Source organism: Podarcis vaucheri (genome assembly GCF_965113315.1).
Source record: "Podarcis vaucheri genome assembly, chromosome: 13".
Classification (NCBI taxonomy): domain Eukaryota; kingdom Metazoa; phylum Chordata; class Lepidosauria; order Squamata; family Lacertidae; genus Podarcis; species Podarcis vaucheri.
The window spans coordinates 12,182,371-12,208,769 of record NC_138751.1 but is presented as its reverse complement, the minus strand read 5'-3'; the positions used below and the strand labels follow the sequence as shown (position 1 = coordinate 12,208,769).

Genomic DNA, 26,399 nt, shown 5'->3' with positions numbered 1-26,399 from the left:
AGTCTGCTAGAGAGGCTAGACCCATGCCAGGACAACAGGAACCCCGGGGTGAGTTTCGGTTGATCTTCACCAATGTTGCACCCTCGTTTGGTGTTCACCCTTTCAGACTACTAGCCAGAGAGGCAGGAGTCAGTTAAAGTCTGTTGCCAATGCCTAAGCCAACACCGCTCACTTTTGCTGTAATCAATAAAGTTGTGGCCTAAATTATTGCCCAATAACTTAAACTAAAATTATGTGTCTGTGTGAAGTTATTTACAGGGGAACGGCTTGGGGGCCTCTAAGCGCAACCCTATTACTACTGATGGAATGCCAAGCCCCAAAACACTGCAGCAGTTATTATCTCTTCTATAATTACCAAACTTACAGTCATTATTTCAATGGCAAATCCAAAGCTCAGAGTTTCCTCCCAGAGGCATGGGGGGGGGGAGGGAAATAAACAAGCAAGTGAGTGAAATAATATAAAGCCCCAATGAGATAGATACACCCAAGTGTAGGAACTAAGGGCCGGCAGGGCCATGTCATTTCAAACTCTGTCAGTTTCCCCCTTTCACTGTATAGATCAGTCAAGCATTGAGATAATGTTCTTAAAATACAGAAATGAATTAGAAATCCTTTAGATTGTAAATCTAAAAGTGGACACAAGTATCTTTAACTAGTGCATTGGCTGGCAGTCAGCTAAAATTTAAAGTGCATTCTTTAAAGTAGGATGAATTGAATTTATTGAATAGAGTTTGGATTTGATATCCCGCTTTATCACTACCCAAAGGAGTCTCAAAGCGACTAACATTCTCCTTTCCCTTCCTCCCCCACAACAAACACTCTGTGAGGTGAGTGGGGCTGAGAGACTTCAAAGAAGTGTGACTAGCCCAAGGTCACCCAGCAGCTGCAAGTGGAGGAGCGGAGACGTGAACCTGGTTCCCCAGATTACGAGTCTACCACTCTTAACCACTATACCACACTGGAGAACCATTTGGAAATCAACTATGCAGCTTTGACATCAGAAGGATGGTGACTGTGGTGTTGATGGTTCTTGTGGCGGTGTTTCCTCACATAGTGTGCAAAGCGCACAATGTTATGTGTGCTGCGAATGATCTTGTTCATGTTCCACATGAGTGGCACCAGCCAGGTGAAATTCTAATTGGTGGGATTGTGTCTTATATCTATTATCTTGTACCCGGCGTTGACTTTCAGAAACCCCCATCTCAGGAGCAGATTGATGTTCCACTGTAAGATATGATTCCACCCCCTAGATTTGAACTTTCTCTATACTTTGGTAATTCCTTCTGTTTCCATGACTGCTGACCCATGAGTGAGTGAGTGAATAAATGTGGGCATATTGGCAAGAAACCATTGTTCATGCAGACAGTGAAATGTTCCTAAAGCTTAATTCATAATGAATTAAAAAAGATGTTCAAAATTTCATTTCCCCAAAAGCCTGAAGCATTCCTTTTAGGGATTATTGGGAGTGAGATTCCAAGAGACCTAAAGAAAGTGTTCATGTGCGCCACCACGACAGCAAGAGTTTTGATCGCTCAGAATTGGAAAGCGGAGATCTTACTGACAAAGAAAGATTGGCTGATTAAATTGATGGAGTACCCCGAGATGGATAAACTGACAGGGCAGATAAGAGATCCAACGAAACAAAAAGTCAGAAATGATTGGAATATATTTAAACAGTATCTGAAAGACCATTGTGGAGAATTAAAATTTTTGACTGGTTTAGAATAACTCCTGTAAGAAAAAATATTAAAATGCAGAGGGAAAGTAGGTTACCAAATATATAGATATAGATTTGTTGGGCCTTCAATTAAAAATAAATAAATAGAGGACCCAAGTAGGAAGGGAAGTCAAGTCAAGTGCAAATGGAGTACAAATGAATTAAATGATTAAGTGCATTTTTTTCTTTATTATGTTTTAGAATCACATATTTAGTAGAGTGGTACCTCTGGTTAAGAACTTATTTCGTTCTGGAGGTCTGTTCTTAACCTGAAACTGTTCTTAACCTGAAGTACCACTTTAGCTAATGGGGCCTCCCACTGCCACTGCATGATCTCTGTTCTCATCCTGAGGTAAAGTTCTTAACCTGAGGTACTACTTCAGGGTTAGCAGAGTCTGTAACCTGAAGCGTTTGTAACCTGAAGTGTTTGTAACCTGAGGTACAACTGTAACAAGAAAACTTAGATGTTACAAAGTGATTTCATGAACGTTTGTTAAAAGAAACCAATAAAGATGAATTGGGGGAAAAAGAAAAAAGAAATGTCCCTAAAGCACTATTCACATACTGTATCCCAAAGGCAACAGTACTGTGGAAAAATGTGCTTTACATCACAGGTATATGGGGAACGGTTCCTTATAGTTGGACTTAAAAAGGTGTGGCCAGGTGGGTCATGGGGTGGCATTCTGTCAGGTATGCTTCATTTTTGAACTGGAAATGGCAGCTCCCAACTTCCTTTATTGCATTTCGTAATTGGTTTGCAGGAGGCTGCCAGCAAAGTGACGCCCAGTTGAATTTAAAGGCATAATTAGGCATTGCAAAAGGAATTACCTTTGCTCAGTTATGTCCCTATCCCAGGCAACAATCTATTTTAAAGCAGAGCAGACCTGTAGATCTGGGGGGGGGGGAGCACAATTTCATGCACTGTTCAAGTATTTCAGAATTCTACAATGAAACATCATATTCTTCTTGCAGCGTGGTGACAAAATTCTATCAGCACATCCTGGCTTTGGTGTTTGCCATCCAGGAAATCAGTAAAAACCCCAAGCTTTTGCCAAACATCACTATTGGATTCCATATTTACGACAGCTACTATGATGCAGGGATAACATATCGTACCACGTTGGGCCTGCTCTTCCAGTCACGTAGGTTTGTCCCTAACTACAAATGTGGCAGGCAGGGGAAATTAATGGGAGTCATTGGCGGTCTGGATTCTGATACCTCTTCACACATGTCAGACATCTTAGGCCTGTACAAGATTCCACAGGTAGGATTCATGGGTTGGGTCTATGGGATCTTCTCTAATCTCATGCATCTGTTCTTTCCTCTTTCAGATAGCAATTTCAAGATTGAAATTTTTGTTTGTTTGTTTTTTAAATGATATTTATTGAAAAAAAGACAAAAACAGAAACAGAAAAAGAAAAGATAAAACCATCATTTTCAAATTCTCCACTTTCATTACCTTCTTTCCATGACCTCCTCCTCCTCCCATCTCTTGTATCTTAATTAATAATTGTCACAGCAAATCCTTTCCATAATTCATACTATTCTGTCATTACATTACCTTGCTCTATTTTCATCTTATCTTATAAAAAACCTTAAAACTTAAAACTTAAATCTTATTTTTACCAGCTTCTCATAACCATTACCTTTTTACCTAATTCTTTAAACATTTTTACAAGAGCCAAGTAATTTCATTTCAACATTTTTCCAACGTTCATAAAACATTTCTAATGATAAAAAAGAGAATAAAAACAATCCAATCTTCTTCCAGCGTCCCCTCCCCCCGGTCCTGGGATTGTCAGTCCTTTTTATCCCATTAGTCTGGCACATTAACCTGGTGCTCTTATATCCGAGGCCTTCAAATCTCTTTCATGTCCCTTCCGCAGCTCTTCTTCATATTTTCCTTTCACTCGTGGGAACTCCAGCTTGGTAGTGTTTTTGACCCTTTTCAACAAATCAGCCCCTTTCCCATAGTCCAGACTAGACTCCATGTAGTATTTTAAGACATATTTCAAATTCCCTCCAAAGTTGGAAGTCCCAACAGCTCCAAACCTCTGACGGCCCATTGCCAGACTCGGAAAGTCCAAACATCCCTGCATAGGGGGGTCAGTCCAACCCCCCATTTCCAAGTCAATCCAAACTTTGTCTTTCCAAATCTGGTTTTTTCCAAGTTCATTTGTCAAATCCAAAGGCTCATTTTCCTGCTGGGCCAAAAGTCCCTCCATCTCTGGCACCCAAGATTCTGCAACCTCCTCTTCTATCATCTGCTCTGTCAGGACACACTCCTGTTTAAGTTCCTCGGTGGGCTCCATATAATTTCCCACTAGCTGTTCATATGTTCTGGCCGCATTAGTCATCAAATCCGTCTTCTGACTTAGCTGATCCAATAGGGCATTTATTTTACAGAAAGCACCCAACAGTGCTTCTGAAAACATTGCCCTGCAAGGTCACAAGTCCTTTCCCACGGTTGTAATCTGGCAGCTGCAAGCTCCCTAGAATTGGTTACAGTTTCACAGTCCCCCTCTAGGGGGAAACTTCTGGTTGTTCTTTCTTTTAAGAACAATAGCAACAAAGTTTCTTTTTTAAAGATATTTTGTCAATATTTGTTCCTTTAAAATGCGAAAGGAGACAGTGGGATCACAATGTTACTCTTCTTTTAACTATCTGTCAAAAACATTTGTCTCTGGTCAATGAGCTTCAAAACGTCAATTCTGACACCCCGCTCCAGGGTCAGGACGGTGGAAAGTTACTTTACTTTAAACTCACTTCTGCAGGTTTAAACAGTCCAAAAAAAGATCCCCCTTCTTCTCCTGCTACCGAAGGGGGGTTCAACGCTTTTAGATGGTGAAAACCAATCCTTTAAAAGTAATTTTCTAAGCTCTAGTTTACGTTGTCTTTGCTTTCTTCTGACTACAAGGAAACGGAAGGCTGACTTCCTGTTTAGACCTTCCCGTTTCAGTACCAAATTAAGATAAATTTTTAAGTCCAATTCCTTTCTAATCTCCAGTTCTTATTTGAAGTCCAATTGTTCAATGTTTGAGTACTCACGGGTGATTACTTTAGATGCCAAATTTTCCCAGGAAAAAGGCAGCGCTCTCCGGCAACGGCTGTGCGGCTTCACTCCACGGAAATAGATTGCTCTGCTCGCTTGAAATTTTTGATTGGGGAAAGATAGGATGAAATACATGGATATGAAATGTCTATTCTGTAGTTTGTGGATACATCCGAAACTCCCTCACTCTAAATTATATGAGGGTTGATAACATGTAGGCCTTCAAGTCTTTGGACTTCCCATCACAGTGAAGTACAGCTAGCCCATCGTTAGTCAGCCTATCTCTCCTCTGTTCTTCTTTAAATAATACAGTTTTAAAACTATCCAATTCAGAAGCACTTTTGAGACGAGGAAGAAGAAAAAGGGTGTACTGAATTATTATATGGTCTTGTTGAACTTTCACATTTGTAAATTTCAGTTAAAATGTGTTTAATCATGGTTCTTTTAAGAATGTTTTATGGATATGTTAAGTCATTTAAGGATATATTAATGTAGCGGAATATTTTTTTATTGAGTTTCTGATAATTTTATACATATAAAACAAAACCATTTCAAACAGTAAAATACAATTACAGATAGGTAGCCGTGTTGGTCTGCCATAGTCAAAATAAAAAAAATTCCTTCCAGTAGCACCTTAAAGACCAACTAAGTTAGTTCTTGGTATGAGCTTTCGTGTGCATGCACACTGTATCTGAAGAAGTGTGCATGCACACGAAAGCTCATACCAAGAACTAACTTAGTTGGTCTTTAAGGTGCTACTGGAAGAAATTTTTTTAAGTAAAATACAAGGTTCTTTTGAATCTTCAGACCTCTTTCCCTCCCTCCAAGCGTTCCATATTTCGATTTAAGTTTATCCATCTATTATATAACCATAACTACCATAAATAATTCCACATTACAAGTTCCAGATCACAAGATTTTAACTGTGTACAGTGGTCTTTTAAATAAATTACAAATTTACTTCAATCTTTAGAAAATACTTGATCTTCCTGGTTTCGGATCTTCCCCATCAGTTTCGCCATTTATGCAAACTCCATCGTTTTCATCTGTCATTCTTCTTTTGTTGGTACTTTTCCTTCCTTCCAATTCTGGGCTAGTAGCATTCTCACTGCCATCGCTGCATACATAAATAGTTTTTTATCTTCTCTTGGAAAATCTTCACCTATCATACCTAGTCAAAAGGCTTCTGGTTTTTTGACAAATGTATTTTTAAAACTCATTATATATCCCAGAAAGCCTTTAGTGATGTACATGTCCACCACCTATGTTAAAAAGTCCCCTCTTTCTCTTTACATTTCCAGCATAATTTTGAACTTGTTTTGTACATTTTCACAATTTTACTCAGTGTTAGATACCAACAATACATCATTTTCATATAATTTTCTTTCAGCGAACAGCATGCAGCAAATCTTATTTCCTCTTTCCATAACTTTTCCCAGGATGAAAGTTGGATATTTCCCTCAAACTCTCTAGTCCAGTGTATCATCAATGCCTTAACGTCTTCATCTTTTGTATGCCATTCTAAAAGTAGTTTGTACATTTTTGATAACACTTTCACATTATTTTCCAACAGCAGCTGAATATCCATCTTGATGCTATAGCAATTCTACCAATTATTAGGTTAAAAACTTATATGATTATTTTGGAAATACGACTTTATTTTTTAAAATGCTACTCAGTTTTAAATGTAAGATACAGTAATATTTTGGTTTTATCTCATTTTTACCTATGGGTTATTTTGTGTGGTAATTTATTAAACATTGTTAATTTTAAGATGTAGTAGGGAACAGGATTACAAAAAAATCTCTTAATTCCACTATGAGAACAAATGCAAAAGGGTGTTTAATTGCACTTGATAATTATTTGCAGGCTACCTTTGTGATACTTTTCAATCAAAAGGCAGGATAGAAATTAACATTGCAACCCTATTTTACTTGGAAATAAATCTCACTGTTCAACAGAAGCTACACTGGTACATGCTTGCAGAGGATTGCAGCTTAAATAATAATAATAATCTTTATTGTGTTCCGACGACCCATAACATAGATACAGAATAAAATACAGACTCATATAGACAGCCCCCCAGGGAAGGGAGACCGAAGTGTTATTTGTTTAGTTGATCTTTGATTCGTATGAGTACTGAAAAAAACTTTGCTATGGCCACTGTGATATCGTTGGACTTGTCGTCCAGAATATATTTGATATTGTAGGCTTCAGATTGACCCAGCCAATTTGCCAGTAGCGGCTTAATCAATAGCTCCCTCGCTTGATCATATTGTCCTCAAAGCAATAAAATATGCCTCATACAGTCAACATCCTGAGAGCACACACAGATCCTTCTTTTGATAAGGGATACCTCTCAGTCTGCTGTTTAACACTTCTGACTGAAATACATTTAATCTGACTTTGGGGGAAAGACGCCAGTATGTTGGTACAGACAAATTTCTAAGATATGCAGGTGTCTAAAACTCGAACCCATCATGGATTCCTACTGCTAATGGGGCATAAGTAATAACTCACTCAATAAATAAATAAATATTGCTATCCAAGGCTGGATCTAGACATGTCAAAGAAGTGATTCAGTTAAATGTGTTGCAAGTTCATACAGGGAAATCTGGTAGGGAAAGATGAGACTCCACAGCACAATCTGGTGCCACAGTGTTACATTGCATATACAACACATATAAAACATTTAAAAACACACAAAAACCCCACAGCAATCTAGCTGAGTCCCAGGTCTACTTAGTAAGAAACCTTATTATATCAATTGGACTTAATTGAAGATTATATATATATATATATATATATATATATATATATATGCTTTCGTAGATTTTCACGGGTACAGGAATGCAGGTTTTGGTGTCTTCGGGTGTCTTCCCGTGTAAGAGTCGGGGTGTCTGTGCGACGTTTCGACGAGGTCTCACTCGTCATCTTCAGGCTGGTGCTTTCGGCTTCTTGTTACTGGAACAGAGCAGAATCTGGTGTTTGAGTTCCTATAAATACTGTAGAGGGGTGTGGTGTATAGCCTCCAACGTTCTGGGCAGAGAGGAAGTTCCTAGATTAGTGTGCCTTTTCTTCTTTTGTTCCTTAATTACTTGAGGGATATCTTGAGTGATTTCATGAGTGATATTCTGAATACCACTGGGTGGGTCATTAAGTGTAGATTAGTTGCTAAAGCTTTCGTGTCTTGACCTCTTGAGCTTGTGAAGAGTTTTTCTGAGAAGATGGCTGTGCTGCATTTAGTTGTGCTCTGGCTTGGCTTCGTGTATAGGGGCGAGCTGTGGTTTTGTGCCTTGTGCCAGCCAGATCTGTGTAGGGATTGCAGGGGGGTGCAGCATCCGGAGGTGCCACTATAGTTTGGCTACTGGATGGAGTCTGTAATATGTCTGTGGAGAGGGTCTGGGTTTGGGTCTGGTGTGGTTGATTGGTGACGGCGTTCTGTGTGCCTCTGGTTCTGGTGTCGGTTTTTGTGGGGAGGGCTAATTTCCAGATGTCTGGCAGGCGGGACGTGTCGTCACGCTTGTTCATGTTGTGAGGGTGTTTCTCTATCTCGATGGCTTCCATGATTATTCTCTTGTGGTGATGTTCCATGTTAAAGAGCAATTTGGAATCTGCAAAATTAATTTCGTGTCCTGTTTCTTTCATGTGTTGGAAAAGAGAGGAAGTTTTTTCTTCTTTTTTGACGGCATTCTTGTGTTCTGCGATACGTGCATTTATTCGTCTGTTTGTTTGTCCAATGTACGTGGCTGGGCAGACTTTGCAGGGTATTTCATAGACCCCTTGGTTTTCCAGCTGGATTTTGTCTTTTGGGTTTCTGAGGATATTGGCTATTTTTTGGTTGGTGCAGAAGGCTGTTTTGATATTGTGTTTATGGAGGATTTTGCTGATTTTGTCTGTAGTGCCCTTGATATAAGGAAGGAGGGCCATGTGTTTTCCAACACATGAAAGAAACAGGACACGAAATTAATTTTGCAGATTCCAAATTGCTCTTTAACATGGAACATCACCACAAGAGAATAATCATGGAAGCCATCGAGATAGAGAAACACCCTCACAACATGAACAAGCGTGACGACACGTCCCGCCTGCCAGACATCTGGAAATTAGCCCTCCCCACAAAAACCGACACCAGAACCAGAGGCACACAGAACGCCGTCACCAATCAACCACACCAGACCCAAACCCAGACCCTCTCCACAGACATATTACAGACTCCATCCAGTAGCCAAACTATAGTGGCACCTCCGGATGCTGCACCCCCCTGCAATCCCTACACAGATCTGGCTGGCACAAGGCACAAAACCACAGCTCGCCCCTATACACGAAGCCAAGCCAGAGCACAACTAAATGCAGCACAGCCATCTTCTCAGAAAAACTCTTCACAAGCTCAAGAGGTCAAGACACGAAAGCTTTAGCAACTAATCTACACTTAATGACCCACCCAGTGGTATTCAGAATATCACTCATGAAATCACTCAAGATATCCCTCAAGTAATTAAGGAACAAAAGAAGAAAAGGCACACTAATCTAGGAACTTCCTCTCTGCCCAGAACGTTGGAGGCTATACACCACACCCCTCTACAGTATTTATAGGAACTCAAACACCAGATTCTGCTCTGTTCCAGTAACAAGAAGCCGAAAGCACCAGCCTGAAGATGACGAGTGAGACCTCGTCGAAACGTCGCACAGACACCCCGACTCTTACACGGGAAGACACCCGAAGACACCAAAACCTGCATATATATATATATATATATATATATATATATATATATAGTCTAAGTATGACCCTTCCTTGAAATGTCTCCTTTTTTAAATTTTTAGTTTTCATATGGCTCATTCCAACGAGTCGTGAATGAGCAAACTGATCTTCCTTCTTTTTACCGCATGGTCCCTAATGAAGAGCTTCAGTACCAGGGAATTATTCATTTACTTCTGCATTTTGGATGGAAATGGGTTGGAATCATGATTTTGGATGATGACAATGGAGAGCATTTCTTGAAGACTATGGAGCCCATGTTTTCCCAGAGCGGGATCTGTTCAGCTTTCACCAACAGAGCTCCAGATGAAATGCGTTTCCACAACCTTGCTGAAATGAATGATTACATTTTGAATAGCATTAAAGGTTTCAGAAAAACCAAAGCCAATGCAGTGCTTATATATGGTAAAACAGCCATCATTAGGTGGTTGGCAGCCATTCTGTGGTGGAAAAAGTTATTGCCTTTAAGCGATCTTCAATATGAAGAATATATGATTCCTGGAAAGGTGTGGATTACAACAGCTCAAATTGATTTTGCATTCTTTTTATTGCAAAGGACGTGGGATGTTCAAATGTTTCATGGAGCAATTTCATTTACAGTTCACTCAAATGAACATCTTGGCTTCCAAAATTTTATTCAGTTTATAAACCCTTCCAGTTCAACAGAAGATGGCTTTATCAAAGATTTCTGGGAACAAGCATTTGATTGTTTCTTGCAAGATTTTGATGAATCCTGTACTGGAGAAGAGATATTGGAGAGCCTTCCTGGACCTTTTTTTGAAATGAGCATGACAGGCCACAGCTACAGTATCTATAATTCTGTGTATGCTGTGGCACATGCCTTACATAGAATTTCTACATCTAAATCCAAACACAAAACAATGAAGAATAAGGGTGGACTAGATCTCCTGAATGTGGAACCTTGGCAGGTAATAGCTCCTCGCTGTCAAAGGTCTAATGTATATTACAGATGTGAGATGTTCAATTGCCATTATGCCTAGCAGAAAATGGGGACTCCGCCCTCTTCTTGTGAATCTTTTAAATTCTTTTCACTGCAAAGCAAGCTTAAGAGACACAATCTTCTATAATTCTATTAAAAATTACAGTGCACTCTTACTAAGATTGTAAATATTTATCCAAAAGTGTCATATAATTGTTGACAATGTACAGATGGAAATTAGATATGTTTAAACAATGTTGGCTATCCTTTATGCTACAAATGAAGCTATGAAATCCAATTATCACCACGTTGGGGCACGTAGAAAGTGCCATCTACAAATATCTGTGAAAGGGAAAGCAACCCATTTGTGGTTATTCAGATTATTCAGAAACACTGAACTTCATTCATTGACTATTTGAATCAAAACAGTCTTGAACAATTGATATTCTGCAAATGTATTAAAATGAATTTAATTGAATTGTGCTTGTATGGCTCCTGATAGATATCTCCATGTTCTATGTTTTATCTGTCAGCTTGGGTCTACCATATTCAATCTACTCAGTATAAGCCATACTATTTTGTAAAGATGGAATCTAATTTTTGTTCCTTCACATAACAGTTATAGTGTCTGGAAATTGCTTTCTTAATGTAAAATCTATAGAAAAAGTATATTCTCAGTGAGAATATTTCAATATTTAAAATGCTATTCTATTCTCTTTCTTCCTGTAGCTCCATTCATGGCTTCAGAGGATCTCATTTAACAACAGTGCTGCAGATGAAATCATGTTTAACAAAGATGGAGAATTATCATCTGGGTTCGATATTACAAGCTTGGCCACTTTCCCAAATAACTCCTATGCCAGAGTCAAAGTGGGAAGACTAGATCCTCAAGATTTTAAAAGAGCTGTATTATCCATTAATGAAGAGAAAATGGAATGGCACAGAGATTTGACTCAGGTGAATGGGATTTATGATTATACACTGAGTGGTTAGTCAGTACAGTGGTACCTCGGTTTAAGAACAGCCCTGTTTATGAACTATTCGGTTTGCAAACTCCGTAAAATCGGAAGTAGTGTCCCAGTTTGCAAACTTTACCTCAGCCTAAGAACAGAAGCCGAATGGTGGAAGGGCACTGGCGGCAGGAGGCCTCATTAGGGAAAGTATGCCTCGGTTTAAGAACAGTTTCGGTTTAAGAACAGACTTCCAGAATGGATTAAGTTTGTAAACTGAGATACCACTGTATATTTAAGGCAACCAATGGAGAGACTCTTCATGCAATGTGTCATTGATTCTTACTGTAAGCTGAAAAGGCAGAGGTGTTATGTATTCCAGGTTGAGTTCTAGAAATGGGAAGATGGCCTCTTTTTTGATAGGCTTGCGCTCCCCTGGAAGGAGCCAGTTTGTAGATTGTGGGTAGCCCCAGATACAATATTGTCACTTGTGGCCCTAGTGGCCTCAGTGCATAGGACTGCCTATTTCTAGCTTCATCTAGGTTCACCAGCTAAGGCCTCTTTGGGATAGAGATGACTTGGCCATGGTATTTCATGACCTGCTGATTTCCATATGGAATCATTGCAGTGCATTCTATGTGCAGCTGCCCTTGAAGATGACTTGGAAACTTCATCTAGTACAAAAGGCAGTAGCCAGATCATTTTTTTTCAGAACACACCCTATATATGTGGCTGAAATCAGTTTTAAATTGTTGTAATCTACCCTGCTTACTAAGAAAAGGGATAATGCCCATTATGCTGTGCTTGGGGATTTTTATCTCTACAGTTGTTTAGCGAGATCAGGCATCCCCATCATGCGGCCCTCCCGATGTTTTGGCCTACAACTCCCATGATCCCTAGCTAACAGGACCAGTGGTCAGGGAAGATGGGAATTGTAGTCCCAAAACATCTGGAGGGCCGAAGGTTGGGGATGCCTGAGCTAGATGGATAATTCTCACCACACATAGAAAATGCACACACACAATCACATATACAAAGCAAAATATTAAATTATACATAGACTTCCCTTCCCACCTTCCATGGTTCCTTCTGATTACCCCTTTTTCCTTTTGTCTCAGTGTAATTTTTACTTCTGAATTCACTCTAATCCTGCTAATTTTTTTAACTTGTTTACAATGATTCTTCAAAAATTCTATAAACATTTTCAAATCTTCCTGAAATACCCTTTCCTCTTGATCTCTTATTCTGCTAGTTAGGCATGCCAATTCTGCATATTCCATCGTTTTTGTCTGCCACTCCTCCTTCGTTGGTACTGCTTCCTCCCTCCATTTCTGGGCATATATACCATTTGGGCTGTCACAGTTGTATAGAGAAACAGATTCCTTTGATCTCTGGGGACATCTGACTCATTTATTCCTAAAAGAAAGCCTTCTGGTCTTTTTATAAAAGACCTTTGAAATATTTTATTATTATTATTTCATTATTTACCATCTCCCAGAAGGCCTTACATGTCCACCACACCATCTGTTTTTGCATATGTATTTGCGTGGCAAGGCCCCAAACCCACCCCATTGTTGGAATAAAGACACTAGATGTCAGTATTTTAGGTTAATGGGCTAAAAATGGTCACAATTTTATTGGTTACAGAATGTGAGTGGTATTGGCTTGGGCACTGGAACCAAACTGACTATATCTAACTCCTGCCCACCTGCAGGAAGTCTCAGAAGGGTTAACCACCAGTAGAGGGAGCCCTGTTGATGCACATCAACTAGGAACTCTGCCAGGGTCACCGATAGGGGTCATGCCATGGCCCTAGCCCCCGTCTGGGTTTCAGATGGGGCCATGCCCCCCCCCAGATTCCTTTAACGGAATACCCTTGAAATAGGAGGGATAGGTGAGGGCCACTACGTCCATTCACCTCCAACTGAATACTCCAGTGCCTAACCGCCAAACCTTACAAAGTTGTGACGATTTGCTACGAGGTAGGCGAAAAACCAAGTGGCTGGTGCCAATTTTCCAAGTGGAAAAAAAATCCTACCAGACCCCTTCAACAAAGGATTAAGAGCCTAACTATAGGGAGGGAGGGAGGGAGGGAGGGAGGGAGGGAGGGAGGGAGGGAGGGAGGGAGAACTGTGCGAGCGTGAACCAAAAGGGGCCGAGTTCCCACCTTGAGCAGCTTAAATGGCATAAGCCACGTCCCCCCATCCAACCAGATTGGTCGGCCCAAGGAGTGATTCAGCCAGGGACTCCCTGTGATGCGGGGGCCAGCCCTGCCCCCCCCAACAGGGTGGGCTCATGACCAGTCCACAACTTCATTTCCCGGGGGAAGGGAAATGGCTTTATTGCACATTGTGGATTGGATATCATTGTTGGATATCATCAGACATGTAATAGTTGATAATATCTAAATCAACATTTCTGAAACATTTTCTGAATGCTAATTTCCTCCTTTGTTTAAAACCAGGTGCCTCCCTTCTCCTTATGTAACGAGAACTGCCTGCCTGGTTACAGCAGGAAAGTGATCGAGGGGGAGAAGTTTTGCTGCTACATTTGCGCTCCGTGTCCAGAAGGGATGTTCTCAAGCAAGAAAGGTAGGTTATACATTGTAAAGACACTTGAATATAATGAAATGACAGCTGAATCTGTGATTACCGATGACAGAATGTCTAGCCTGTGTCGTTATTAATGCTTACAATTGTTCCTCTACATACCCACACCAAAGTTATTGACAAGGCTTAGATAGACTGTGGCTTTCTCCCTCTGCATGAATTGTCTGCCTCCAAAGACAAATGGAATCCAGTTATTCCCATAATTGGGGAATTCCTGATGCTGCTGTTGAGCATGTCCTCCTCTGGATGATAGAGTTCATTTACATCCCGCATTCACCAGAGTAGTTAAGGGAAATGCTACAAAAACAGAGTTTCACCTAAATGCAGTTGGTTCAAGGGAAAGGAAATTTAGGGCTTAACTGTGAGTGATTGCCTGCTTGAGCCAAATGTATTGGTTAAAGTTTTGTGATGAAAGGCTCATTCTAGGCCAATTCAGACAGGTCAAGACTGTAGGTCTCGCAAAGAGGAGAGCTTCCTTTTTATAGAGATTCAGTGATACACTGTAGTGGCAATGAACATGAAGCTTTATTAAAGATACAGAAACAAAACTATAGCAAAGATATGACACACTTGTTCTCTGATTACATTTCAAAATGAGAACCACCCCCTTGGGTAAATCTGGGTAGAGGAACTCCATACTATGTGTGATATGTGTCTTTATTCTGATTCCCTCCCAAAGCTGCAGCCCAAGCCTTATATAGCTATTATCTTTAATAGCTTTATATAGCTATTAGCCACTGCCATATAGCATGGCTTCTGTTCATCTATATTCACAAAACAATGGTATGGAAAGCCACCGAGAGATCAAGTTAGAGAAGCAGGGTCACCTTTCCCTGTCTCTTTCCTGATAAAGGTCATTCATCATAAACATAACATTTCTAGCAATATTACCATGCAAAGAAGCCTGTAAGTGTGATAAGTGTGAGAAGATGTGAAAGAATTACGGTAATAATATATTTTTGAAGAACAAAACAACATAGAGCAAGAAGTACAACCAAGATTTTGGACAATTTCCCTGGATGTCCTGCCAACCACTACTGTATTTCACATTTCATTTCAACCCACCCCTAAAATAATTAATTGTTCTTGGTAGATCATGTGATTTTTAAATTAGAAGCCAATATTTATAATATCTCAAAACCATATTAGGTTAGGAGGATAGAATGGACGGTAGCCACATGTTCAGAGTTTTGGTAATAATTACTAATAACTACTTATTAAGATGAATTCCAGGAAAGATGCTCATTGTTCTTGAAAATAGAAGAGTGTTTAAGAAGCATATATTCTTCTTTCAGACATGGATTATTGTATCAATTGCCCAGGAGATCAAATTCCAAACAAGGGACAAGATAAATGCATCCCTAAGACGCACAACTTCCTCACTTTTGATGAACCTTTGGGCATTACTCTAGTTTCTTTGGCTATTCTTTCTTCTCTGATGACAGCTATGGTACTTGGAATCTTCATTAAGCACAGGGACACTCCCATCGTCAAAGCCAACAACCGGAGCCTCACCTACTTTCTTCTCATTTCTCTCCTTCTTTGTTTCCTCTCTGCTTTGCTCTTCATTGGAAAGCCTCAGAAGGGGACCTGTCTCCTGCGACAAACAGCTTTTGGCATCATCTTCTCCATTGCTATTTCTTCTGTTTTGGCCAAAACCATTACAGTGATTGTGGCTTTTATGGCCTCCCAGCCAGGAAACATTTTCCGGAAATGGGTGGGGAAAAGATTGGCATATTCTCTTGTCTTGGCTTGCTGTCTCCCTCAGTTTGTTATTTGTGTTATTTGGTTGTGTACCTTCCCCCCATTCCCAGATTTGGACATGAACTCATTAACTGGAGAAATCATTGTGGAATGTAATGAAGGGTCACTTTTCATGTTCTACTGTGTCCTGGGGTACATGGGAATAATGGCAACCATCAGCTTTACCATGGCTTTCCTAGCAAGGAGGTTGCCAGATAGTTTTAATGAAGCCAAGTTCATCACCTTCAGCATGTTGGTTTTTTGCAGTGTTTGGCTGTCCTTTGTGCCAACCTACTTGAGCACAAAAGGAAAATACATGGTGGCTGTTGAGATCTTCTCCATCTTGGCGTCTAGTGCTGGGTTACTAGGTTGCATATTTTCCCCCAAATGTTATATTATTATATTGAGGCCTGAACTGAACAAAAAGGAACAGCTAATAAGAAGGAAGCAATAAAAATCAAATAGGTTCTATCCAGAGCTAGTCCTAATCAGAGTACTTAGTTTGATGCAATCTGCTATATATTTTGTTCCTGCTCAGGAGCAAAGCCTCTTCTCCTTATGTTTGTTGAACAGACTAAATGGTTACAGGCCCTACTATGAAAAAGCAGATTTTCGCATTATTGTCTTCACTGCTGTCTCTTTTGTTTTGTGCAATGCCTTTATGATGTTTTTTGCTTTCACAATCTATAAACCAATAAAGACTGGCTCAATTTCTTTTATTGTCATACTACTTTTTTCCCATCCAATATTTTCCTGTTAAGTTAAACACATTGCCCTCATTGCTCAATTTGGATTTGCAGTCATTATCTAGGACAAACATGGGGAACTTGGCTGCTCTCTAGATATTGTTGGACTCCAAGTCCCATCAGGCTTAGCCAACATGACCAAAATTCAAAGATGATAGAAGTGGGAATTTAATAACATCTGAAGGATCACTGGTTCTCAGTTTCTGCATGTTGGTCTTTTTCTGTGTTTGTGACAATCGTGCTCCAGAGAAAATGTACACATAGTGGCCATGGAGATCTTCTTCATCTTTTCCTCCAGTGCTTGTTTTCTGGATTACAACTTTTCATCCAAATGCTTTCTTGTTGTGCTGAGGTATGATCTGAATAAAATGCACCAACTAATAAGGGGGGGGGGGAATAAAATATCAAATGATCAGTCCTATTTGTTTTGTCACCTTTTTTTGTTTCCTCTGAAGTGACTATTGGTAGATTTAGCACTGTGGAAAGTGTGGCCTTTGGTAATTCACTTTAAAGATCTCACCTAGCTCCTCTCAGATCCCAATCAGATAAAATTCTTTGGAATGTTTGCCTACTTACTTAATAACTAATTTAGGCTCAATTTCTATTCATGTTTACATGGTCTAGAGATGACTGAAATATTTGTTGTTGTTGTTGTTGTTTTTTTTTTTTTAAAGACCAATTATGTAGAGGTTGTAGCATATTTTCCAGAAATGTATGTAATGGCATCTATGAGCAATCTAGGCACAGATAAAAACAGATACTAGGGGATGCCCCTGGAAGACCCCATAAAATTTACAGAGGTATATACCAGCTGCTTAACCCAAACAGAAGAAAACCTAAACTTCTCCCATTCCCATCTTTGGGGTCATCTTCTTGCCTTGCTAATAGAAACAACAAAACTAACCAATGAATTTCACCACAAGATTCAGCCATGCTATAAATTCACCTTTATGCTATTAAGGAATAAAGATTGGAGCCCCTCAGTTGCCTATGTGTGGACAGTGACACTTGTAGAACACATACAGGGCAGCTGAGTCTCTATTGACACTTTCCCCCTCAAAATATCTTGTGCGCATTTGGGAAATATTCAAATAGCAATGTGTCATTGAGCAGCAGTCTAATGAGGGATAAGAAAAGGTTTCAACAGACATTGCAACATTCTTATCCCTTTAGAGAGTAGCAGATTATCTTGAGGGACAGCAAATAAAGATTTAAAAAAAGTAGTTCTCTTGGCTTTCATATCTATGACAGCTACTATGACGCAATGAGCTTTGAAATAAGCTGACTTATTTCAAATTGGTTTTCATCAGCAGTTCTGGTTCTCATGAAACCTCAGAGAGCCCAGAATCATTGCAGAAATGTTTATCCTTCCCCTATATAATTTAATAATGATAATTTATTATTTGTACCCCGCCCATTTGGCTGGGTTTCCCCAGCCACTCTGGGCGGCTTCCATAGAAACCAAAAATACAGTAAAATACCATGGATTAAAAACTTCCCTGAACAGGGCTGCCTTAAGATGTCTTCTAAATGTCAGGTAGTTATTTATCGCTTTGACATCTGATGGGAGGGCGTACCTACAATTATCCATACTATTATGATTGAATCACCTGGACAAACCCCCAATGGCTTCCCTGATTGCAATAGGAAAAAACAAGTATTACATGTTCATAAATACCACAGTGTTCTATTGGCAGCTAAGATTATCTAAAAGCAGGCAGGGCTCTGTCATTCTCTGTATTTCTCCCTTTTTCTATGTATAAGTCAGGCTTCAAATGAGTATCTCTTTTCATCTACCATTCAAGGCAAAATTTTATAGCACAGCTGAGGCTAAGAGAAAGGTGTATAAGAACTGTTTTGGTGGAACCGCATTAAATCTGCACCATTTTGCTTAAACAAATTTGCTCTTGCAGATAGCGACACCATAGAGGGACCAGGAAAAATGCATGTTTAGAGGGGAAATTTGCCATCAGGAAATTGAGTTGCTGCAATGTTGTTGATACTGCTGCTCTTCTTGCTTCCTCACCTGGTGTGCACAGTGCACCCTATGAATTGTGCCCCGACAGACCCCCTCTCAATTCCCCATGAGTGGTACCAGCCAAAAGAGTTTGTAATTGGTATGATCGTATCTCAGATGCATTACATTTTCCCCAATATTTTATTTGACAGAGACCCTTCATTGGAGCTGGTTAACTTTCCAATGTAAGAATCCATTTTAATTTTAAATGCATTTTCATGAAAGCTGCTTGTTTTGCTTTGTTTGTCTGTTTGCTTTAGACAGAGAGATCCTATATGCATATAGGTTGGCAAACTGCTTTGAGTTTTGTGGGAGGGAGAATCTCATCTATTAATGGATGGATGTGAAGATTGTTTGAAATGAAAGGCAAAATGCACATATTGACTCAACCATGTTTTGTGGTCTGATTGCACTCTAGTTACATTGCTGGTCTATACAAATTTTCATCATTGTCATATAGAAATGGGTTAAGGAAGGTGTAGCTTGCAGTTATCCATTTTATTTCTCAGATTTAACGTGTTGGTCCATGTGGAAGTCAGGTAACATAGGCTTCTACTAAGTCATGCCTTCTGTTTCAAAATCAAATGTAACTGCTTTCTTTGTTGCATTTCATACACTTTTTCCTGCATAAGTTAGCTATTACCTATAAATTTCCTCTTGAATATTTATTTGTTTATTTGATATATTTCTGGCAAAACCACCAGTACCTGAAAAAGAGTTAAACAGATTTGCAGTCATTCAGGAAGTAATGTGCTATTGAATGGGCTTCTTAGTTCAAGTTATTTGAACATATAGCATTGTATTTACTCGTAACTTAGATATTAATGTATCCCCCCCCCCCGGCCAACATTGGCTTTTGCCTCTGTCAGTCATTTTGTCTCACTTTGAGTTTTGTTCTCTTTGTGTTTTTTATGTTATTAATCAGTTTAATCGCCTGACAAGTGCATAGGTTTATCTGCCTTGGCGACAAAATCCCTTAGCATTAATCTCCCAACATTGTTGCTTATTCTGTGGGTGCAGTGCCCGACATAATATTTTTCTCTGTTTTGTGACAACACCAGCAATCTCTTGAACTAGTTGCTTTATTTGCAGTGTATGTATAAAGTTCTACCAGCATATCATGGCCTCGGTGTTTGCCATTAATGAGATCATGGGAAATCCAAAACTGTTGCCCAATGTCACTCTTGGGTTTCACATCTACGACAGCTGCTCCAATTCAAAGATAACTTACCGTACTACTCTGGACATGGTCTGCAAATCACTTAGTTTTTTCCCTAACTATCAATGTGGCATCCCAAAAAATCTAATAGGAGTCATTGGAGGACTTGAATCTGACACCTCCACACGAATGGCAGACATCTTAGGTCTTTACAAGATCCCACAGGTAGGATATGCTGGTGTTAGTTATGGAAAATTTCCATAACCAACATATAATTTACTATAAAAAAATTCCTTCCAGTAGCACCTTAAAGACCAACTAAGTTAGTTCTTGGTATGAGCTTTCATGTGCATGCACACTTCTTCAGATACACGCAGACCAACACGGCTACCTATATATAATTTACTGCTGCTTACTCATTCTGCTTTCCTTCTGCAATTTACTAATTTTTAAAGAGGGTGAAGGATAACAACAACAAATATGTAATCTGCACCAGGGTAATATTGGGGTTTCCAAAGCCAGAAAGCACCATCCTCTTTGGAGAAGCTAGAATGTGTCCCTCCTTATTGTTCTTCTGCCAGCAGTTGAAGACCTCCCTGTTCCAACAGGTTTGGAGAACTGACTGCTTTTAACGAAAGAGCTTGTGTTGTGCTGTTTTTATTGTAATTATTTATATGTCTTAAACTGATTATATGTATGGTTTTTATTCTATTAATGTTGTATTGTTTTTAATGAACCCCCGCCCCGTGTTTGTAGTCATTCTTGTTTTTATCTGTAAGCCACCTAGAGTCCCATCAGGGAAAAATTATGGGGTATACTACTACTACTACCACTGTAGTTAATTTCAGAAACTGTTTCATAAAGTACGACAGCTTCAGGGGATGAAGCTGTCAAATGTTCAATTTATTTACCCAGAACATAAACAGCTGCCTTCTGCCAGCTGAGACAAGTTGTTCATCTAGCTGAATATAGTTTACTGCACCCAAAAGTGGCTCTATAGGAAAAGAGAGATTTTGCACATCGTTTGTAACAAACAAGCCAGTGCCTGTATGTAGCACATTTTTTGTGCAGTGTATCTGATTTATCACCGAGCTGCAGTTTTTCCAACCCTTCCAAGCTATGACAGCCTCCCACCCCTTTCTCTGAAATGTCTGTAAATTTATATGCATTTGTTCATCTAGTTTTCTTATGGCTCCTTTGAACCAGCTGCGAATGATCAAAGCAATTGCCCAGCTTTTTACCGCATGGTCCCCAACGAAATCCTACAGTATGAGGGATTTGTCCAGTTACTTGTGCATTTTGGATGGACCTGGGTAGGGCTCATGACAATGGACACTGAAGCCGGAGAGCATTTCTCAAAGGTCTTTGAGACCATGCTTTCTCAGAGTGGAATCTGTTTAGCATTCCAGGAAACTTTCCCAAAAAATGTGCATTTCATCGGCATGGAGGAAATCGTGACTCTCTTTCTCAACATTGTCCCAGATTTCATGAGGAGCACAGCCAACGTAATTGTTTTATATGGAGAAACTGCATCCATTGCATGGGTGACAGGTATTATATTTGTAAAAACACTCTTTCCTATAACAGCTGCTGATTATGAGTTAAGTTCTATAGCGAGAGTGTGGATTATGACAGCTCAAATGGATGTCACATTGCATATAGTTCAAAGGGATTTTAAAATGCAAACGCTCCATGGTGCCATCTCCTTCGCAATTCACTCAAAGAAGGTTCAAGGCTTCCAAGAATTTCTTCAGACTATCAACCCTTTGAAGGCAAAGGGAGATGGTTTTATTAAGGATACCTGGGAGAATGCATTTAGCTGTTCTGTTTCGACAGACTATGTTGATGATCTCTGTACTGGGGAGGAGAGATTAGACAGCCTTCCTGCAACTTATTTTGACATGAGCATGACTGGCCACAGCTACAGTATCTATAATGCGGTCTATGCTCTGGCACATGCCTTACATATTGCATACTCATCAAGATTCAGTAGAAGAGCAAAGGGGGATGGGAGCCGATTGGCCCCTCATAGTGTGGAACCTTGGCAGGTAATGTCTTCTTATTGACTCTCAATGTTAAAAAGGGAAAATGGTGTCTGATCCGTCTTCACTGAGATACAATATAATATTTGGGGTGTGTCTCTGCTTGCTGTTTTCAAAAAATCATTATGTGTGGTGTGTGTTCAGGCCACACTTCTTAGAAATCTCATTGGAGGGCACTCTCGTACGTATAATGTCTTCCTATGAGGCTTTCGTGGCTGTGGGAATGCTAGTAGTGGTAGCAGTTGCAAGAAGATGGTGCGATGATTTGTTGTTTGTTTTTTAAAAAGTGCTTTCAAAATAAAATAACTGTTGTCTCTCAAAGACAGTTGCTGGGCATCACAAATGGGGAGACGGCTGCTGTGCCAAAGTCCTGTTTCAGCTTTGCATTGGCATCTGGTTTACTACTGTGAGAACAAGATCCCGGAGCAGATGAAACACCGGTCTGATGAATCAGGGTCTTTCTATGTTCTCAGTTCCTTGATTCTCCTTTTCTTTCCATCTAGATTTTATCTTTAATTCAGAGGATCTCTTTCAACAACAGTATTGGTGACGAATTTAAGTTCAATGAACATGGAGAGTTAGTAGCTGGATTTGATATTACAAACTTGATCACATTCCCAAATAATTCCTATGTCGAGGTCAAAGTGGGAAGGTTGGAGCCGCAGGTATCATCTGGCATAAACCTCACCATTGATGACGCGAAAATTGAGTGGCATCAAAACTTCAGTCAGGTGGGAAGTGACTTAATCCTATTACTCTTCCTTCTCCTCCTCCTGATTCTCCTTCTTCTCCCATGCTAGCAACAGTATGATAATATCTCACTCTTATTTCATGTACCAGCTTACATTTACATGCCATACCTCCACTCTGAATAGCCAACAAAGGGACTGAATTTTTCCCCCAATGCCAATGTTCATGATCATTTAAGGAGCCTGGGAGACATTATATTGAACATAAAAATAAAAAGTCATTCCTTCATGCATTACATGATTAACCTTTGCAGTTAATGAGCCTACATACTTTGGTGTCAAGTAAGCTTTTCTTTCTAAAACAAAGCTTATGTCTTTGTTCATAGAATCATAGAATCATAGAGTTGGAAGAGACTACAAGGGCCATCGAGTCCAACCCCCTGCCAAGCAGGAAACACCATCAGAGCACTCCTGACATATGGTCGTCAAGCCTCTGCTTGTTGTTGTTGTTTTATTATTTTATAAACCATACTCAGAGTGAATATGCCCATACGGTTTGAAGGAAGTTGAAACTCTTACTCACATCCTACACTATTGCCATTTTTATAGGGACATCCATTCTATATTTATCACCCCAATCATGCAGCGAATCCCAAGCAGATCTGATGATCACTAGTTAAAATATCTAATAAACGACAGGGAAAGTGACTAAATTCTGTCTTTCCGCTATAAAACTAAGGAAACAAGCTCTGAATGAATCTGGTGGCCAATGACTTAACGTGCACATTTTAAATTAGTGGTTAAAGGCTTTAACCTGTATTTTTAAATTGTTTTATATCTGCATTACTTATCACGTTTTAGCTTATAGATTTTAATTTTAACCTATTTATATGGCTTTTTTATTGTTGTGTATGTCTGTATTTCTAGTCTGTGGCCGTAATAAATCTGTTCTTCTTCTTATTGGGTGAGTCTGTCTCAGTTTTCATAAAACTGATATAGGGTAAAAGCCATCTAAATCATAATAATTTAATTGATAAAGGTATTTCACCAATACTTTAAAGCTGGATGGCTGACAGCAGTGGAGTGATGGATGGACCTTACTCTCAGCCTTCTATATTCACTGGAATAGATCCATGAGGTCTATGCAACTGAAGGTAACATTTTCCTTTCTTCAATAACAGGTACGTCCGTTCTCCCAGTGTAATGAAAAATGTCCTCCTGGTACCAGCAAGAAAAAGAAAGAGGGGGAGAAATTTTGTTGCTATGATTGCACTTCGTGTCCGGAAGGGAAGATTTCAGACCAGCAGGGTAGGAGATTTATTATTAAGAAATATGGATCTGATTGAATAGTCAATCGTGTGTGACTTGTGACAAGTTGTATAATCTGAAAGATATACCAATGCCTGTCTTTGATGAGCTTTTTGCCTCCTTGGTAGCTGTCTGAAGTAGAAATGAAATAATGTGTTTATCACAAATTCTCCGATTATCTTACGTGGTTTTGCTCAGTCATTTGGATTAAGAAGAAAGGCAATCTGTATAGAACACCCCCAGCGTGCTCCTGATCATGGCTCAGCCACTGAGTCTTGTAATTGTTCTATTGGGTTTCTATTATGAGAAATGGGGAAACACAACTTTCCCTCCCATCTCCTGGAAACCTTCCTATGCTTTTATGAGAAGCACAAGTGATGCAGATTCTGGAGATCAAGAAAGGCAAAATGCACATTTTCTCCTTTCTTCCCTTGTGAAGTCTCTTGATACTGAATAGGGAGTAGAGGTTTTTAACCTCACACCATATGAATATTGGTGCATCACTGCCTCCAAGATACTGTTCAGTGTGAGAGGCTCAAATAGAGCTCTTTCTCCCTCATCAGGTTATTTTTTTCATTTTTTGTTTAGAATTTTGCTTTTAATTCACAAATAAATAAATTTATGCATATCTGTGGGGATTAGCATATTGTGGAAAACTACTACTTTAGGGCTGTATCCAACCAAATCTTACTCAGAGTAGATCCACTTAAAGAAGTTGATGAACATAATGTAGTCATGTGCATTAATTTCAATACATCTACTCTGCATAGGACTAGCACTGGATACAACCCTCAGTTTCAGGTTTTGTTGTTTCACTTCCAGACTGATAAACATAACGTTTAGTATTGGAGGGAAGAGGTGATCCCTTTCGAGGTAATCAATATATTCTCTGTCAATTTTTTAAAATCCCCTCTGGAAAAAAAGCAATTTGTTTAGCAAAAAACATCCTAAACTCATAAAATAAGATCAACAGCAGTTTGGACAAACAAACTGGACAAAACATGGACAAAAGTAATATCACACAGACATAGAATGAATTTGGGAGGGGGGAAATAAGGCACTCAACATGTTAAAATTTAAAAAGCCCAGGGGGAAATATACTTGGAATACCTGTTATGTTCTACACACTGCTCTAAATTCCCATCATACAGCTTAATAAAGAATGTATAGTGAGGGTCTGATATGGTTAGGGTCTTTTGTGGCCGCAAGTATTGAGTTATATGGAACTGTTTGAAAGGGGTATCTTATTCCACAAAACAAATCAGTTTTAAATATGGTATTTCTTCCACTTTTAGACATGGATTACTGCATCAGCTGCTCAGAAGATCAGTACCCAAATAAGGGAAAGAATCACTGCCTCCTCAAAGTCCAGACCTTCCTCTCTTTTGAAGAACATTTGGGTATTTCTTTAGCAACACTGGCTCTATACTTTTCCCTGGTCACAGCTCTGGTACTTGCAGTCTTCATTAAGCACAGGGACACTCCCATTGTCAAAGCCAACAACCGAAGCCTTACCTATATTCTCCTGATCGCTCTTCTTCTTTGCTTTCTCTGCTCTTTGCTCTTCATTGGACAACCCAATAAGTTGACCTGCCTGCTCCGACAAACAGCATTTGGCATCATCTTTTCCATTGCTATTTCTTCAGTTTTGGCCAAAACCGTTACAGTGGTTGTAGTTTTCATGGCCTCCAAACCAGGAAGCATTTTCCGGAAATGGGTAGGGAAAAGGTTGGCACTTTCAATCGTCTTTTCCTGTTCTCTTACTCAACTAGGCATCTGTGCTGTTTGGTTGGCCACATCTCCCCCATTTCCAGGTCAGGACATGCACTCAGTGTCTGGAGAAATCATTGTGGAATGTAATGAAGGGTCAGTCTCCATGTTCTACTGTGTCTTGGGCTACATGGGCTTTTTGGCAACCATCAGTTTCAGTGTAGCTTTCCTTGCCAGAAAGTTGCCAGACTGTTTCAACGAAGCCAAGTTCATCACTTTCAGCATGCTGGTCTTTTGCAGTGTGTGGCTATCTTTTGTTCCAACCTACTTGAGCACCAAGGGAAAATACATGGTAGCTGTGGAAATCTTCTCCATCTTGGCCTCCAGTGCTGGGTTGCTAGGCTGCATCTTTTCTCCAAAATGCTACATTATTATTTTGAGGCCTGAGTTGAACAACAGGGAACAGCTAAAACGAAGAAATAATTGAATAATGGCACAGTTTCTGGTGTCATTTTAAGATCCTTAAAGGAACACATCAATAAGTACTGGGGTCGTCCACCAGGAACTGCGCTACACTTACAACTTTTTGCTGAAATTATATATCTAAGGATTTTTAATATATTCAGAAATAAAATAATATTTTGCATGCAGCATTTATGTGTGTTCACTTTTTGCCACAAATCTGAAGAAGTGCACAATCTGATTGTGACATGATTTCTGACCAAACAAATTTCTGCTGTGGTGTGTGTGTGTGTGTGTGTGTGTGTGTGTGTGTGAGAGAGAGAGAGAGAGAGAGAGAAGGGAAATGCAAGCTGAGCAACAATTGTGAGTAATAAATGGTTCTTAGGCATGTTCATCAGGTATCATGGAGATTATACAATAACACCCCCAGAATGTCCCAAGAAGAGGGATGTGTAACATCAGGTCTGGGGGAGAAATGCTGCCCATCCAATTG

At 39.7% G+C, this 26,399-nt stretch overlaps 1 protein-coding gene across 1 annotated transcript; it reads left to right on the top strand.

The window, feature by feature from the left end:
- Nucleotides 1–1,005: 1,005 nt before the first annotated feature.
- Nucleotides 1,006–25,931, top strand: LOC309517427 (vomeronasal type-2 receptor 26-like; the record flags this gene model as incomplete). The annotated part of the gene is made up of 5 exons (XM_082196663.1): nucleotides 1,006–1,226; nucleotides 2,690–2,981; nucleotides 9,597–10,460; nucleotides 23,608–23,734; nucleotides 25,030–25,931. The coding sequence occupies 5 exons, from the start codon at nucleotides 1,006–1,008 to the stop codon at nucleotides 25,929–25,931; spliced, it is 2,406 nt and encodes an 801-aa protein (XP_082052789.1).
- Between the last annotated feature and the right edge of the window lie 468 nt (nucleotides 25,932–26,399).